At 36.3% G+C, this 17,178-nt stretch overlaps 1 protein-coding gene across 1 annotated transcript in view; it reads left to right on the top strand.

Annotated features, from left to right (window-relative positions):
• Positions 1-16,346, top strand: part of LOC141409566 (BCL-6 corepressor-like) — a 40,756-nt gene extending 24,410 nt beyond the window's left edge. The window contains 5 exon segments of the mRNA XM_074030636.1: positions 4,571-4,737; positions 12,517-12,662; positions 13,243-13,320; positions 13,532-13,688; positions 14,922-16,346. Coding sequence (XP_073886737.1) covers positions 4,571-4,737; positions 12,517-12,662; positions 13,243-13,320; positions 13,532-13,688; positions 14,922-15,213 — 840 coding nt within the window. The 3' untranslated portion in view covers positions 15,214-16,346.
• Positions 16,347-17,178: the final 832 nt, after the last annotated feature.

Genomic DNA, 17,178 nt, shown 5'->3' with positions numbered 1-17,178 from the left:
AAGTTTTTAGTTAAAAAACCTTCTTTTTTCTGAGGCAGGGTCTTGCTGTGTCACCCAGGCTAGAGTGCAGTGGTGTGATCTCAGTTTACTACAGCCTCTGCCTCCTGGGCAGAGTGATCCTTCCACCTCAGATTCCTGAGTAGCTGGGACTACAGGCATGCACCACTACACCCAGCTAATTTTTGTTTTTTGTAGATACAAGGTTTTGCCATGTTGCCCAGGCTGCTGTCAAACTCATGAGTTCAAGTGACCTACCTGCCTCAGCCTTCCAAAGTGTTGGGATTACAAGCACGAGTCACCGTTCCCTGCCTATATGTGATATTTTGATACATCCATACAATTTGTAATGATCCAGTCAGGCTATTTAGTATATTCATTACATCAAACATTTACTATTTCTTTGTTTTGGGAATATTTCAAACCTTCTCTTCTAGATATTTTGAAATATACAATACTCTTGTTAATTATAGTCTCCCTTCTCTACTATTAAACATTAGAACTTATTCCTTTGATATACCTGTATACTTGTACCCTAAATTAACCAACTCCTATTTATCTTGCCCACAACTACACTGGCTTCCAAGCTTCTGGAGACTATTATCTTATACTCTACCTTCATGACATCAACTTTTCCAGCTCCTACATATGAGTGAGAATATGTGATATATCTTTTGCTATGCTTGACTTATTTTACTTAAAATAATGACCTTCAATTCCCTCCATGTTGTTGCAAATGACAGCATTTGATTCATTTATATGGCTTAAAATATTATATTGTGTATGTATACCACATTTTCTTTGTCCTTTCATTCACTGATGGACATTTAGGCTGATTTCATGTTTGCCTATCGGGATTCGCTTTTTTTCTTTTTCATTAGCCTGAGTAGTCAGATTGCTGGATTATATGGTAGCTCTAATTTTAGTTTTCAAAGAAACCTCCATATTGTTTTCCATATTGGTTGTACTAATTTACATTCCCAAGAGTTTGTTAAACAACCTTTTATCCAAACCCTTGGCAGAATTTATTTTTTTGTCTTTTTAAATAATATCCATTCTGACTAGAGTAATACGGTACCTGAGAGTGGTTTTGATTTGTATTTCTCTGATGATTAATGATGTTGAACATTTTTACATATATGATGGCCATTTATATGTCTTCCTTTGAGAACTGTTTATTCAGATCCTTTGCCTACTTTTTATTGTCTTTTTTTTTTTTTTTTTTGCTGTTGAGCTGAGTTCCCTATATATTAGTCCCTTCTTGGATATGAACAGTTTGCAAATATATTGTCCCATTTTACAGATTGTCTCTTCACTCCTGTTGATCGTTTTGCAGAGGTTGTAGTTCAATTTCCCTGTTTTTGTTTGTGTTATCCATGCTTTTAAAGTCTTAAACATAAAGTCTTAGCCTAGAGTAATGTCCTGAAGCATTTCCCCTGTTTTTGTCTAGTACGTTTGTATTTGGGGTCTTACATTTAAGTCTTTTATTTGAGTTGATATTATTGTCTGGTGAGGTTTTGGGATCTAGTTTCATTCTTCATATGGACATCCAGTTTCCTCAGCACCATTTAGTAAATAGGGTGTCCTTTCCCTAATGTGTGTTATTGGTGTCTTTGTCAGAAATTAGTGGGCTGGTAGGAAAGAAGTAGGCAAAGAAATTTTTGTGTTTTTTATATATATATACAGCAAATATTCTCCTTTTTCTTTTGAGGTAGGATCTCACTGTGTCTCCCAGGCTGGAGTGGAGGCTGCAGCCTCCAGTCTTCTGGGCTCAAGTGATCCTCTCATGTCCGAATAGTGGGGACTACAGGCGTGCGACATCATTCCCAACTGTTTTTTGTATTTTTGTAGAGATGGGGATTTCTGCATATTCCCCAGGCTGGTCTTGAATTCCTGGTCACAAGTGATTCACCTGCCTCGGCCTCCCAAAGTGCTGGCATTACAGGCATGACCCACTGTGCTAAGCCAAATAAATGGTTGTCTTCAACACAGCTTTGTAATAACTCGGTAATACAGGCATGACCCACTGTGCTCAGCCCAACAAAAGTTGTCTTAAACACAACTTTCTAATAACTTGAAGTTCAAAAAGCCAAATAAAAACTTTCAAAACTCTAATAAAAAAACTTATAAATTTATAAGACTTATAATATAAATTTATAATATAAATAATAAATTTATAAGACATAAATAAATTTATAAAATCAAAGTCAAAACAAAAATGAAAAACAAAATTAATAACAGAAACATTATAAACTTTACTTAAAATATTCTAAAATTATTTTTCCAATTAAAAAATGTCTTTTAAAGTATAACTTATAGTTTAATAAAATATACTTCTATAAGCAAAAATAAAATTTGTTCTTTTAATTTCTCCAAAATTTAAAATATATTTTATTTATAACAAAATATATTTTATTTATAACAAAATATAATTAAAAACATTGATTATGTCACCAAAACTTTAACTGTCAGATTTTAAAATACTCATAAAATAACTTCAAGGGTTTCCAGCCTTACAATAAATTAATAATGTAAAACTCTCACTTCCTGACAGCTCCCAAACCTTAAGGCCATAAGTAAAATCTGAAGTTGGCCTTACGTTAGCTATCTAGTCTCAGAAATCAGTCTTTAAATAGAGTACATAGTTATGCAGTATAATAAAGTTACATTTCCTAAAAAAAGGTATCATACACTTTTTAAAGTGTAATGCTATACATTATTTTGTAAATTCTTTTAGGTCCTTCCAACCCAACTTTTTTCCATAAAATTGCTAAACTAAAATTTCATTTTTCCCAAAGCTATTAACTAAAACCAAATAAATATTTTTAAATGAATCTTTTTGCTAACATATGAGCCACACAAAAAGTTTGCCAAAATGTCTAATACCATAATCAAAAGCATTCACACTACAAACCAAAGAAAAAAACATTTTCTACATTATAATTGACTTTTACAAGGTATCAGAACAAAACTGCATATCATAATCACACTTTTACCTCCTTAATGCCTACATTTTCACTTGAGAAATAATACTGTAATTACAATTTCAAAATCAATAACTGCTATAAATAACTTGACAAAACCTAACTTAAAAATATCCTTGTAGTGTGCCTAGTGGTAAACTCTCACAATATCCTTAACACAATTTTTTGTTCAAAATTAGACATGTGATCACTTTTATAGAGTTAACATTCTCTGCTTTAATTCAACCCAGTGATAAAACATCACTTAGTAATGACAGCATGTTTTATACAGTGCTCCTAATTTATTTGGTTGATTAACATAGGTTTAAATTGTCAATTCAAAACTATTATACAAACTAAATTTGTTGTATTGTTGTTATTTTCCCCTTGTTTCTATATAGTGTCAGTTATTTTAATTATAGTGTTTAAATTTTATTATTATTGCCTGTCTAATCTGTATGAAGCCTGCCCTCTCAACAAAATAATGTTACTTAACACTTCAAAATAATTACTAATACCTGTAAAACTAATAAACTGAGTGTAATTTCAAAATATTTTCAAAAAAAATTTTTTTCTGACTTGTTTGTTACTGAAACGTGACTCTAGTCTCTGACATTTATCCACATACCTTTCCCTTAACTTTAAACAAAGACAGGCAAAACAAGTCCCTCTGAATACCAAAACACAACTATGTCTAATTTTAAGATAGTTGCTCCCAGATAAAGTAAAGCAGTGTTCTCAGAGAAGGATCTTAGATTAAAAAATTGTGAAAGTTGATCATATGAACTGGGTCATTCTTGCTACACCTCGCTAAAACAGTTGAGAGTCCAGAAGGAAAAAATATTTGGATCACATACTATTTCTCTAAGAATGTAACTCTCTGCTATCCTGGCTTCTGAAACTGCCTGCTGTAATGTGAGTCCAGTTTTATTTAATAGCTAGTAAAACAACCTGCTGAAATTTTTACATTAATTCTTCATCACCATCAGTTACCAGTAAGAGCTTGCAGCTCCCTAAAACTTTACTAAGTGCCAATGAACTTTCTTAAAGAGCAATATGTAACGTTTCTTTCTACCTTCTATCTCTTTTTTTAAATGAAATCTTCAAGTTTCTTTTTGTTCCTCAGACATACTGAAGACTCCATGATCTCAGTGTATGTCTTGCATTGCAATTCTTGCTTCTCAAAGGGTTTTAAATTTAGAGATCTCTATCTTTATTTTGTTTTATTTGAATTTGACACAGGCATTGGGTTAAGGGCTTTTGTAGTTGTCTACTTGAATGGTCCAAACAGCCAGTCTGTATAGCCTTTTGTTTTTAAAGAGGAGGATATGGAGAGTTGGAGAAGATGAAGTCTGACTTACTGAGAGCCAGACAGCTGGGTAGCAGAGCCAGGTTTCACAGTGTCACCAACCTGCAGAGGCATGGACTACACTGTCTATATCACAAGCCCTTCACACATGTGTTGGCCTTTTACCAAGGTCTCCATGTCTTGGGTAACCTACAGTGGGTTCTTGGGCATAAGAGTATGTATTTTTTAAAGTGGACACTACCAAGCTAGAACAGCCCCATTACAAAATTCATTGTGCAGTGACATGTTTTCTTCCCTACAGGATTTGGTCTTGTACTGCCTGGAGAACAAGCATTGTGATGTGAATCATCAAGACAATGCAGGTTATTGTGCTCTACATGAAGCTTGTGCACGTGGATGGCTCCATATTGTGCAGCACCTTCTTAGATATGGTGCTGATGTTAACTGCAGTGCCCAAGATGGAACCAGGTTAGTGGTATATTTTACTCTCAACCTTGTGGCTCAATTTAGGGGACAGACAATATTTTTCAGGGTATGCAGGAATTCCTGGAGAAAACATGAGTGAGGAGCACATGAATGGTAGAATCATCTAGAACTAAATCAGGCAATTCTGCCAAAGTAAATATAACATGAAAAGTTAATGACATGAGAGGGAAATAGGCAGAATAGCACCAGTAAAGACTTCCTATCTAGACAATTACATTGGCAGAATTTGTATGTTTTAACTATTTTGAAACTCTAAAGTCTGTTCAAATCTTATAACTTCCAGGGAAATTGCAGTTAATATTATTATATTAGCTGTCTTAGCAGTTCTTAGCTTCCTTAGGGTACCTTCCCTCCACACTGGACCAAGGGTAGGTAGCCCTGTACACATTTCTGAAGTCCCTTGCATAAAGTTGCAGAAGCCAGGGTAAAAAAGCATCCTGTCCACCAAATATTGGAGATCTATGTTCTGATCACTGATTGTTGCTTCTCATCACAGACAGGAGATGCAGACACTGAGACAGGCAAATATTGTTATCAGCTTCTCTTTTGGATGAAATTACTTCCAGTGGATTTACCATTGTCTTTTTTCCTGCTTTTTATTCATTTTTCTCTTTTGGCAGCTAGACTTATAAATAGTTAAGACATTCAAAACAATCACAAAATAGAAACAGCTTATTCAAAGGGCACAACGTTTAACTTATGCGGGATGCATAAGTCTGGTGATCTGATGTACAGTATGGTAACTACAGTGAATAATAATGTATACTCAAAATTTGCCTATCGGGTACATCTTAAATATTCTTACCATATGTATGTGAAAAATTAACTGTGTGAAGTGATGGAAATGTTAATTAGCTTCATTGTGGTAATCATTTGGCAGTATATAGATACAACCAAAACATCACATTTTACACTTTTTGTATGTCAGTTATAATCCAATAAAGTATTGAAGAAATAAAGCAAACTGAACAAAACTGACCACATGTACAAGGGGCCTCAGAAAGTCATGGGCTCAGAAGAGAACTGAGAAATCTATACTTCAAATTGATGCTTGGCACAGAGACACTCTGCAATAGTTTTAAAAAAATTATTGTAACTATTTTGAAACTCTAAAGTCTGTTAACCACACTGTAAGACTCAAATGTCAGCTGGGTGCAGTGGCTGATGTCTGTAATCCTAATGATTTGGGAGGCTAAGTTGGGAGGATCACTTGAGGCTAGTAGTTCATGATAAGCCCGGACAATATAGTGAGATTCTGGCTACACAATAGAAAAGAAGTAGAAATAAAAAATTGAAATGTCCCTGATTCAACCAAAAGAGAATCACAAAACATAAAAAGGAAACAGAAGTATGTTTCATTCAAGGAAAAATAAACAGAAATTGCCCCAAAGACCAGTTGGTGGACTTACTACACCAACACTTTAAAATGACTACGTTAAAGGAACTCAGACACACAAAGAAAGATGTGAAAGATGTGAAGTCAATAAAATGATGTATTCGTGATGTGGAAATAGCAATAAAGAGATAACATATAAAAAGGAACTGAAAATATCTTGGAGCAGAAAGTAAAACCGAAATGAAAACTTCACTAGAAGAATTCAGAGGAGACTTGGATTGGCAGAAGAATTAGAAAACTTGAAAAATAGGGCAATTGAAACTATTGAGTCTTGGGAAAAGAAATAAAAATGATAGATATGAACAGAGCTTATGGGAACTGTGAAACATCATCAGGCAGACCAACATATGCATGTACAAGTCCCTGATGAAGAAAATATACAGATAGAAGGAGATAAGTTATTTGAATAAATACTAGCAGAAAGATTTCCAGATTTAATGAAATACATAAATGTAAACATCCAAGAAGCTTGATAAACTATAAAGAGATAAAGTTTGAGAGCAACAAGAAAGAAGGAATTCCTAAAGGGATTCTTATCAGAAACTTTGGATGCCAGAGGGCTTTTTGCAATCTACTCATCTGACAAGGGGCTAATGTCCAGAACCTACAAAGAACTCAAACAAATTTACAAGAAAAAAACAAACAACCCCATCAAAAAGTGGGCAAGGGATGTGGACAGACATTTCTCAAAAGAAGACATTCATACAGCCAACAGACGCATGAAAAAATGCTCATCATCGCTGGCCATCAGAGAAGTGCAAATCAAAACCACAATGAGATACCATCTCACACCAGTTAGAATGGCGATCATAAAAAAGTCAGGAAACAACAGGTGCTGGAGAGGATGTGGAGAAATAGGAACACTTTTGTACTGTTGGTGGGATTGTAAACTAGTTCAACCATTGTGGAAAACAGTGTGGCGATTCCTCAAGGATCTAGAACTAGATGTACCATATGACCCAGCCATCCCATTACTGGGTATATACCCAAGGGATTATAAATTATGCTGCTATAAAGACACATGCACACGTATGTTTATTGCAGCACTGTTCACAATAGCAAAGACTTGCAGTCGGCCCAGGTGTCCATCAGTGACAGATTGGATTGAGAGGGTGTGGCACATGTACACCATGGAATACTATGCAGCCATGGGGAAGGATGGGTTTGTGTCCTTTGTAGGGACATGGATGCAGCTGGAGGCCATCATTCTTAGCAAATTATCGTGGGGACGGAAAGCCAAACACCGCATGTTCTCACTCATAGGTGGGAACTGAGCGGTGGGATCGCTTGGACTCGGGAAGGGGAACATCGCACACCGGGGCCTGTCATGGGGAGGGGGGAGGGGGGAGGGATTGCATTGGGAGTTATGCCTGATGTAAATGACGAGTTGATGGGTGCAGCACACCAACATGGCACAAGTATACATGTGTGACAGACCTGCACGTTATGCACATGTACCCTACAACTTAGAGTATAATAATAATTAATAAATTAAAAAAAATTATCTATCTATCTATCTATCCATGCATCCCAATGTACATAGAGATATGGAAATCTATACACATAAAGATCTATATGTGTGTCTATAGAGCTATCTATATATAGAAATATCTGTTGGTCTGTATATAGATCTATATGTAGAGAGAGAGAGAAGAGGTATAAAATTCATATGCTGAAACCCATTCACATATTGTTCCTCTCAGTCTAATTGTATCTGGAGATAGGATATTTAGAAGGTAATTAAAGTTAAATGAAGTCATATTGATGAAGGCTTACACTGATAGGATCACGTCCTTATTTATAAGAAGAGAGAGATATCTCTTTATGTCATGTGAATATGTAATGAAAAGACATCTGACTGCAAGCTACAAAGATGACCTTCATATGAAACTGGATTGGCCAGAGTCTTTATTTCAATTGGCTAGGACCTATGTCTTGGAAATGCAACCTCCAGAATTTTGAGAAATAATTTTTCTGTTTTTTTTTTAGTCCACCTAGTATTTTGTCGTGGCAGCCTGAGCTGACCAAGAGACCATCTGAAGAGTACTTTCAGCATTCTGAGTCAGGCAGACAGGAACCAGTCTCTCAGAGATGCCGTGCGGGAAGCTAGATGTTGAATGCACACACTCTTGTTCTCTACCTAGGGAGAAGCTGGAAGGAAGAGTTTTCTTCCTGTTGCTCTGCATTGTGCTAGATGTGGGAGGATAATCATGGGTAAACTTTGTGTCAGTAAAGCTCTTCTTGATGTTGGGCTTTCTTAGGGTACTTCAAATTAACTGATTTCTCAAGTTGTTGTTAAGACTTTTTCTCCCTGAGACTGTGAGGCTTCCCTTACTACCGTCTTGCTAATGTCACATTTTTCTACAGTCTTAATGCAATTTCTATTATATTTCAACAGTATATATAGCAGAAATAGAAAACTCTATAATAAAATTCATATGGAATCTCAAGAAAATCTGAATAGCTAAGACAATCTGATCAAGAAAAACAAGTATATAGAAATTCAAACCTCATGGGTTTAAAATATTCTTCAAAATAGCATACGGTCCTAAAGACAGATGTAGACCGAAGGAGCAGAATAGAGATCCTAGAAATAAATCCTCATGTATGTGGTCAAATGGTGTCTAACAAGTGTGCTAAGACTACATCATGGGGAAAGGGCAGTCTGTCCAACCACAAGTGTGAGGAAAACTGGGTATCTACATGTAAGGAATGTACTTCTTTACACCATATGCGAAAAAGAATTCAGAATGGTTAGAGACCTAAAAGTAAGATGTAAGACTATAAAACTGACAGAAGAAAAGGTCAGGGTCGTGCTTCATAACATTTGGTTTGGTATTGATTTCTTGACTATGTTATCAGAAGCACAGGCAATAAAAGCAAAAGTAGATAAGTAAGACATCAAACTTTAAAACTTTCTGTGCATCAAAATATGCAGTCAGCAGAATGAAAAGTAAGCATATGGAATGAGACAAAACATTTGTTAATTATGTATCTGATAATGGTTAATATCTAAAATATATGAACTCCTGTAAGTCAACATCAAGAAAAACCTAAATACCCAAATTAAAAAAATGAGCAAATGACTTTAATAGATATGTCTTCAAAGAAGAAACACAAATGGTCCACAAGGAACTGAGCATCTTTAATTATCAAGCAGATGCAAATCATAACCACAATGAAATATCAACTCACACCTGTTAGAATAGATGGAGTGTTTTTTAAAAACACAAACAGAAAATAGCAAATGTTGGTGATAATGTGAAGAAATTGGAACTCTTCTACACTGCTGCTAGTAGTGTAGAATAGTGCAGTCATTATAGAAAACAGAATGGAGGTTCCTCAAAAATTAGTAACAGAACCAGCATATGATCCAGCAGTCTGACTTCTGGGTATGTGTATACTGAAAAGAATTGAAAGCAGGCAGCCAAGAAGTAATAACTACTCAAATGTTAATCATTAGATGAATGGATAAGCAAAATTTGCTAGGTATCTATACATGAATTCTATTTATTTATTTAAGATGGAGCTGCCCAGGCCAGAGTACAGTGGCACGTTCTCAGCTCACTGCAACCTCTGCCTCCCGGGTTCAAGTGATTCTTCTGCTGCAGCCTCCTGAGTAGCTGGGACTACAGGCACCCAACAATATGCCTGGCTAATTTTTATATTTTTAGGAGATACGGGGTTTCACCATGTTGGTCAGACTGGTTTCGAACCCCTGACCTCGTGATCTGCCCACCTCAGCCTCTCAAAGTACTGGGATTATGAGAGTGAGCCACCACACCCGTCCGAAATATTATTTATTTTTAAAAGGAAGGAATTTCTGACATGCCATAACAGGGATGAACCTTGAGGAGGTTCATTTATGCTAAGTGAAATATACATATCATAAAATGACAAATACTTTACTATTCCACTCATGCAACATGCTAAGAGAAGTCAAAATCACAGAGACTGAAAGTAGAATGGTGGTTGCCTGGGTTGCTAGGAAAGGTGAATAGGGTTACCATTTAGTGGGTACAGAGCTTGTTGAAAGTTCTGCAGATGAATGATGGTGATAGTTACACAATAATGTGAAAGATTTAATGGCCATGAACTGAATACTTAAAAATGGTTAAGATGGTAAATATACATTACATATATTTTTGCCACAAGTAAAAAAAATCAGTGCTTCAAATTTAACAAGAGTTAGGATATAACCTTCGTAAATGTTCAGCCTCATTTTAGTTACTCCTTTTCCACACTGCTACTTTAAAATGTTATCACTATAACCTCTACATTGTTAGAATGATAATACTGAAAAAAGAACCACACATGGGGCTGGGCGTGGTGGCTCATGCCTGTAATCCCAGCACCTTGAGAAGCCAAAGGAGCAAATCACTTGAGCCCAGGAGTTTAAGCCCAGATTGGATGACATGGTGAAACCCTGTTTCTACAAGAGAGAAAAGAAAGAAAGGAAGAAAGAAAGAGAGAGAGAGAGAGAGAGAGAGAGAGAGAGAGAGGGAGGGAGGGAGGAAAAGAGGGAGGAAGGGAAGAAGGGACAAAGGGAGGAAGTGATTAACCAGGAATGGTGGCACACACCTGTAATCTCAGCTACTCAGGAGACATGTGAGAGGATCACCCTAGCCCAGTGAGGTTGAGGCTGTAGTGAGGCAGGATTGCACCATTGCACTCCAGCCTGGCAGACAGAGTTGAGATACTGTCTCAAAATAAGCAAACAAAAATCTTGTGGTTACCTTGGTAGGATTAATTCTGATTTTTAAGTTACGGTGTGTATATATATTTATACACATGTATATGTGTGTGTATGTGTAAGATGTGTGTGTGTGTGTTTCCCTGCACCAGATAGGGTTTATTTCAGTATTAGGGTCACATTAATTTTCTTGTTGTGGTTTTATAATAGTGTTGTTTTTAAAAAAAAAAAAAACATTTTTTTTCTAATTTTCTTTTTAATTTTCTTTTCTCTCCAAAAGTCAGTGACCAAGTCATTCTTGTACTCAAAAGCAAGAACACAAATGGCATTTGGTTGAGATAGGGTAGTGAGATTATTATTTTGACCATTTTTTCCTTGAATTGGCATAACTTTCCTTCATGGCCCAACAGAACAAGTTTTCTGCTTCATGAGGCCTTGTGCAGCTTCAAAATCCTTTTTCATACCTCGTGTATGGTCTCCCAGAGAGTCCAAGCTCAAACTCCTCATTGCCTTCAACCTTCACTTTCAGGGCCTTTCTTGGCCATTGGATGGCATTTGGAGCCTTATTTCTTCCTATTCCTGTGTGTGTAGGTTTATATCTTTCTCTCAGTTGGTAAGTAGTGAGGGCATGGAGTGTTGGACTGTTCTTCAATGTTCTCAGTGGCAAAAGCCCCTGAAAATGTCAATAATTAGTGGTGAATAATTAGTGAATAATTAGTGGTGTTGCTTGGTAAGACTCTGCACTCTTTATTGTGACTATATGCAAAACGTATATTTGAGTATACGTTTGAGTCCTCAGAGTACAGATGTCCCACAGCTGGTTCAGAAGGACCTGTCATCACCATCCACATCCCCAGACGTGGACTTCATCCTGCTTTTGACCTTAGTTTATTGGTCAGAAACCAAGATTTGTCTGTTGTGGAATCCTCTGGTGGTATAAATGTGGTGGCTGCCTGAGGACTGGGTATTAGGGTTTGCTAATAGTTAAAAAAAAAAAAACGAAAATGTATTTTGGTTTTTCACACATTCCAAACAGCATTCCATCAGGAGGGCACTGTTGGCAGTGTTCCATCTTCCAGTAGACATGGGTGAGAGAACTTTGTATTTTTTCGGATCTCATCCTGATTCTAACCACCCTGGTTCTGAGCCACAAGTTTGATCACAGATCTCTGAAAGGTAACAAGAGAGGCTTTTAGGAGAGTCTAAACTCACCATTTATCTTTGCACACAGGTTCTTTATATAAACAAACAGGCATATTTAAAAATTTTTTTAACAGTTGTTTGTTGTATTAGCTTTCATAATGGTAATTTTTTTTTTTAGTTATGTTTTTATATCCTGTCCCTGCTTCCTTCAAAACTTTTAAAATATTTATTCTGTCTTCAGTTTTTCAGGCCTTGGATTGAGATAGATTTTCATTTGAGAGTTAGTCCTGAAATAGTCCCTGCATGGGTACTGTTAAAAGGATTATGTGTATAATAACAATAATTTGTCATTTGATGATGGGTCAGTAATTTTACTATCTGTGCATGGCAGTGACATTCTTCATCAGTTGAATATTGTGTCTGTGAGGCTCACATGTTACACATATATCCAATTTTGCCTATTGTTAAAGAAAAGTCAAGAAATGAGCAAGTGTGCATGAGTTTAATCCCACTGCACATCTCTTACTAGGCCTCTCCATGGTGCAGTTGAAAATGATTGTTTGGAAATTGTCCGCCTGCTCCTTTCCTATGGCGCTGACCCCACTTTGGCCACCTACGCAGGCAGAACCATTATGAAAATGACCCACAGCAAAGTTATGGAAATATTTCTAACAGGTAGGTCACATTAAGGAACAGGAATAACAAAGTTCAAGATATGTTCTTTATTCATATATTAGATGGGGACTAGGTTATTGAGATTTGAGTTTTACTGGGTACAAATTAAAAAGCTTGAGACTTTAAAACAGCAGCAATGTGGCTTTTTTTGTATTGCATAATACAGTAGTCTAGTGAAGCTAATTATTTCAGTGAGTAGCCATTGATTCTATATTTCCTTTGATCTGTTTCTACCACTAACACTGTAAAAGATTTCCCCAATTATTTGGATTTCCTACCAAGAATTTTTAAACAAATAAATATTTTTACATCTTGATTCTGGATAATGGAAACCTCAAACTTCCCATAGTAGAGGTTATTTAGAGTCGTCTGTGTAACTCAGTGAAGAACTTATCATGCAAGCCCCAGGCATTACTAGACTACATTTCCATACACAAGTATGGAAATGGATTACTTCCATACACTAGTATGGAAATATAACTGTTTTTTTGTATGTTGATTTAGTATCCTGCAAATTTGCTGGAATTACTCATCTTAACTTTTCTTAAAAAGCTGATCTTTTTTTTTCCTCTCTCTCCAGATTACTTAAATGACCTACAGGGTTGCAGTGACAATAAGCTGAATAGCTCTTGGGAGTTCTATGGCAGCTCTGTCTGTGGTGAGCAATATTATTCTTTTTAATTCAGTGAAAAATAGAGAGGACATTTTTCTTTGGTGTGGGTGAGGGAAGATAGGTTGTGCATGCTATAAAACAGACTGTGTTGGAAAGGAATCTATTTTTATATTTTTATTTAGAGTTCTTCATTTCATGACAGCTGAAATTCCACTATTGCTTACTAACACCTTTATCTCTTTCTTTTCTCCATTAGAACCAGATAATGAAGGGGGATCCAGTGTTTTGGCAAACCCCCCAGGACAAGAGGACCAGGATGATGACAATGAGGCTTGCAGTGATGTGTTTGAATTTGAATTTTCAGATAGCCCTCTCTTACCTTGTTATAACATTCAAGTTTCATCTTTGCAGGGGTGAGCATGGCTGCCATGTCACTGAAAATTGGCCGAGCTGCTTTTGTGGGTAGTAGCAGGACTTAAAGCGCTTTTGAAGTAGATGAGGGTGGGTGAGTGCTAAATGCCCAAGGGTTTTACCTGATGTAGCAAATATGTTTTTTCTTAGAAGATTGATTATACTCAGCTAATTAATTGGTTTTATACTATAGTATAAATTATCCTCAAAAGAACACCACCAATGCAAGTAAGGCTCCAGAACCCGAAGCACAGAAGTTTCTTTTACTAAATTCTTTGGGAAGGAGTCCTAGGAATGCTTCAACAGATCATTACAAGGGCTTCTTGGGAAGCAAATATCAGGATTCAAGTTATTTTTTGGTGGACTAGCACTCCATTATGTAAATATATTCCATTTTAAAATCCACTTGTCTGCTGATGAACACTTAGGTTGATTCCATGTCATGGTTATTGTGAAGAGTGCTGCAGTAGATATGAGAGCGCAGATATCTTACTGACATGCTGATTTGATTTTTTGGGATATATACCTAACCATGAGATTGCTGAATCACATGCTAATTTTATTTTTAGTTTTTGAGGAATTCACTAACAGCATACACACATTCTCTTTTCTCTGCATTCTCACCAACATAATGTTATTTTTGTCTTTTGATGATAGGCATCCTAACTAAGAGAAGATGATATGTGGTTTCGATTTGAAGTTTATTAGAAATAGAAATAGTAAAGTTGTGTTGCAGAGTGTGTGAAAGGAATGGACTTGGGAAAGAAGAAAGATCAAAGAGGTGTTTGTAGTTATCCTTTTGGGTTGGGGTACAGACTCACTTATCTCGGTAAGCCTAGTGAGACATATTAAGAGTCATTACCCAAATTATGGTGAGAGCTGAGTCAACAGGAGTTTAATATTTTTTCATCAGCAGTGAAAGCAGTGGAGTAGGTGTTATGATAAATCTCACTAAGGTGTTTCCCTTGCTTTGTATAATTCAGTTTGCTCTTCTACAAATGTCCAATAACCAGATGAATCCAGAGTTACCCTGATTAGAAGTAGATACTTACCCTTACCTTGAAAGAAGAATGTTGGTCTATGAGTGGATATGGTGAGAAATGGCAGGGGTGTTGAAGTGAAAGTAAGTGACTCCTGTTAGGCCTACAAGGTAGTTTTTTCAAGATGATAATTAATGGTTGGGGGAACTCTTATTTTTGCCAGAAATTGGAACTACTTTTCTTTTTATTTTGCAGACAACGAAACTGGTTATTGCTTTCAGACGTACTTAAGAAACTGAAAATGTCATCCTGCATATTTCGCTGTAATTTTCCACATCTGAAAATTATCCCAATTGCAGAGGCAGAGTTTTACAGACAGGTTTCAGCAAGTATCTTGTTCTCTTCCTCCAAAGACTTGGAAGCCTTCAATCCAGAAAGCAATGAACTACTAGATTTACTAGAATTTACAAATGAACTTCAGATTCTTCTTGGCTCCTTTCTGGAATGCTTAAATCCCAGGGATGTGGCCTTAGAGAAGGACCACTGAGGAGAAGTCAAGTCCCACTGTATACTGTGTGTTGTAGTGTTCATCCTTGTTTATGTTTCTCAAAGTACAACTATTTCTTTGGAAAAGGGACATTATGACATATGACAATATTTCAGCTTTATGTAAGATGAGCACTCTAGCTAGAAGACCTAGAAAGATGTCTTTTTATTTTAAACTTTTGTTACGAAATTACTGAAATGTTTCTTTAATTTTAAATGTATGGAAACTGCTTTGAATAAATTTGTTTACATTTGGAACATCTTTTAAAAGGAAACTAGAATAAGGAAAAAGAGCCTTATGTGTTCACTTTTTTCCACACAAAGCTCTGATGACAGAGATCATTAACATTTATAAATAATGTCATCAAAATTGAGAAAGTGTTTGGGATAATAAATTTGGTAAAAGCATTTGATATTGTAACTTTTTTGTTTTGTTTACTGTATATCTTCTCATGCCAGGTATAGGCTATTGGGTATATTTCAACTTAAAATTACATTGAAACACAACTAATTATATGAAATTTATAACCTAACTTAAAGGTTATAAATTAATTTCTATGAACCAAACTCAAATATTTTATGATCTTTTAATGAAGAAACTTCGATTTATTTTTCTCCTCCTCCTCTTCCTTCTTGTTTTCCTTTTTTTTTCTTTTCTTTCTTTTTGAGACAATGTCTCACTGTTATCCAGCCTGGAGTGCAGAGGCGCAGTCAGAGCTCACTGCAGCCTCTACATCCCTGGACTCAGTTGTCCTCTCATAATCAGCCTCTGGAGAAGCTAGGACTATAGGACTATGTCAACATGCCTTGCTAATTTATTTATTTTTATTTTTATTTTTTTGTAGAGACAGTGTTTAGCCATGTTGCCCAGGTTGTTCTAAAACACCTGGGCTCAAGTGATCCGCCTGCCTCTACCTCCCAAAGTGCTGCGATGACAGACGTGAGCCACCATACCCAGCCTGTTTTTCTATTCACTATAAAATTATGAAAATTAATGACAGTTGAGTTTGCTTGAAAACGTAAATATTTTAATTCTGTGCTTATAATTTCTTTCAACTTTGTTAGATTTATGCTTTTGTAACACTGTTACAGAAATTTTCTGAAGATGCAATAAAACTGTTGAGGAAATGAAAATATTGAACTGTCCTGTGTCCTATGTGATCCTAAAACATATTGTTACTTTTTTTTTTTAAGTTGACAAATTTCCTTGGTGGCTTAATTTCAATTATTTAAAACTTTTTATTTCAATAACTTCTAGGGGTACAAGTGGTTTTTTGTTACGTGAGTGAATAATATAGTGACAAATTCTGAGATTTTAGTGCATCTGTTACTCGAATAGTATCTATAGTACCTAATGTGTAGTTCTTTCATCCCTGGCCCCACATCACTCTTTACCTCCTGCATCTCAAGTTCACTGTATCACTCCGCATGACTTGTGTACTCATAGCTTAACTCCCACATGTGAGAACATGGTTTTTGGTTTTTCACTCCTGTGTTATTTCACTTAGAATAATGGCCTTTAGCTCTAAGTTGCTGTGAAATACATTATTTTATTTTTTTTGTTTGTTTTATTTATTTTTTTTTTTTTGAGATGGAGTCTCGCTCTGTCGCCAGGCTGGAGTGCAGTGGCGCGATCTCGGCTCACTGCAAGCTCCGCCTCCTGGGTTCAAGCCATTCTCCTGCCTCAGCCTCCTGAGTAGCTGGGACTACAGGCGCCCGCCACCATGCCCGGCTAATTTTTTGTATTTTTTAATAGAGATGGGGTTTCACCGTGGTCTCGATCTCCTGACCTTGTGATCCGCCCGCCTCGGCCTCCCAAAGTGCTGGGATTACAGGCGTGAGCCACCGCGCCCGGCCTTATTTTTTTTTTATAGCTGAATAGTATTCCATTGTGTATATACACCACATTTTCTTTATCCAGGATTAGTCAATGTGTAGCATATACATTGATCCCTGATCTTTGCAA

Source organism: Macaca fascicularis, chromosome Y (assembly GCF_037993035.2).
Source record: "Macaca fascicularis isolate 582-1 chromosome Y, T2T-MFA8v1.1".
In the NCBI taxonomy this organism is placed as follows: domain Eukaryota; kingdom Metazoa; phylum Chordata; class Mammalia; order Primates; family Cercopithecidae; genus Macaca; species Macaca fascicularis.
The sequence above is the reverse complement of the archived record's forward strand: the minus strand, read 5'-3'. Positions and strand labels throughout refer to the sequence as shown.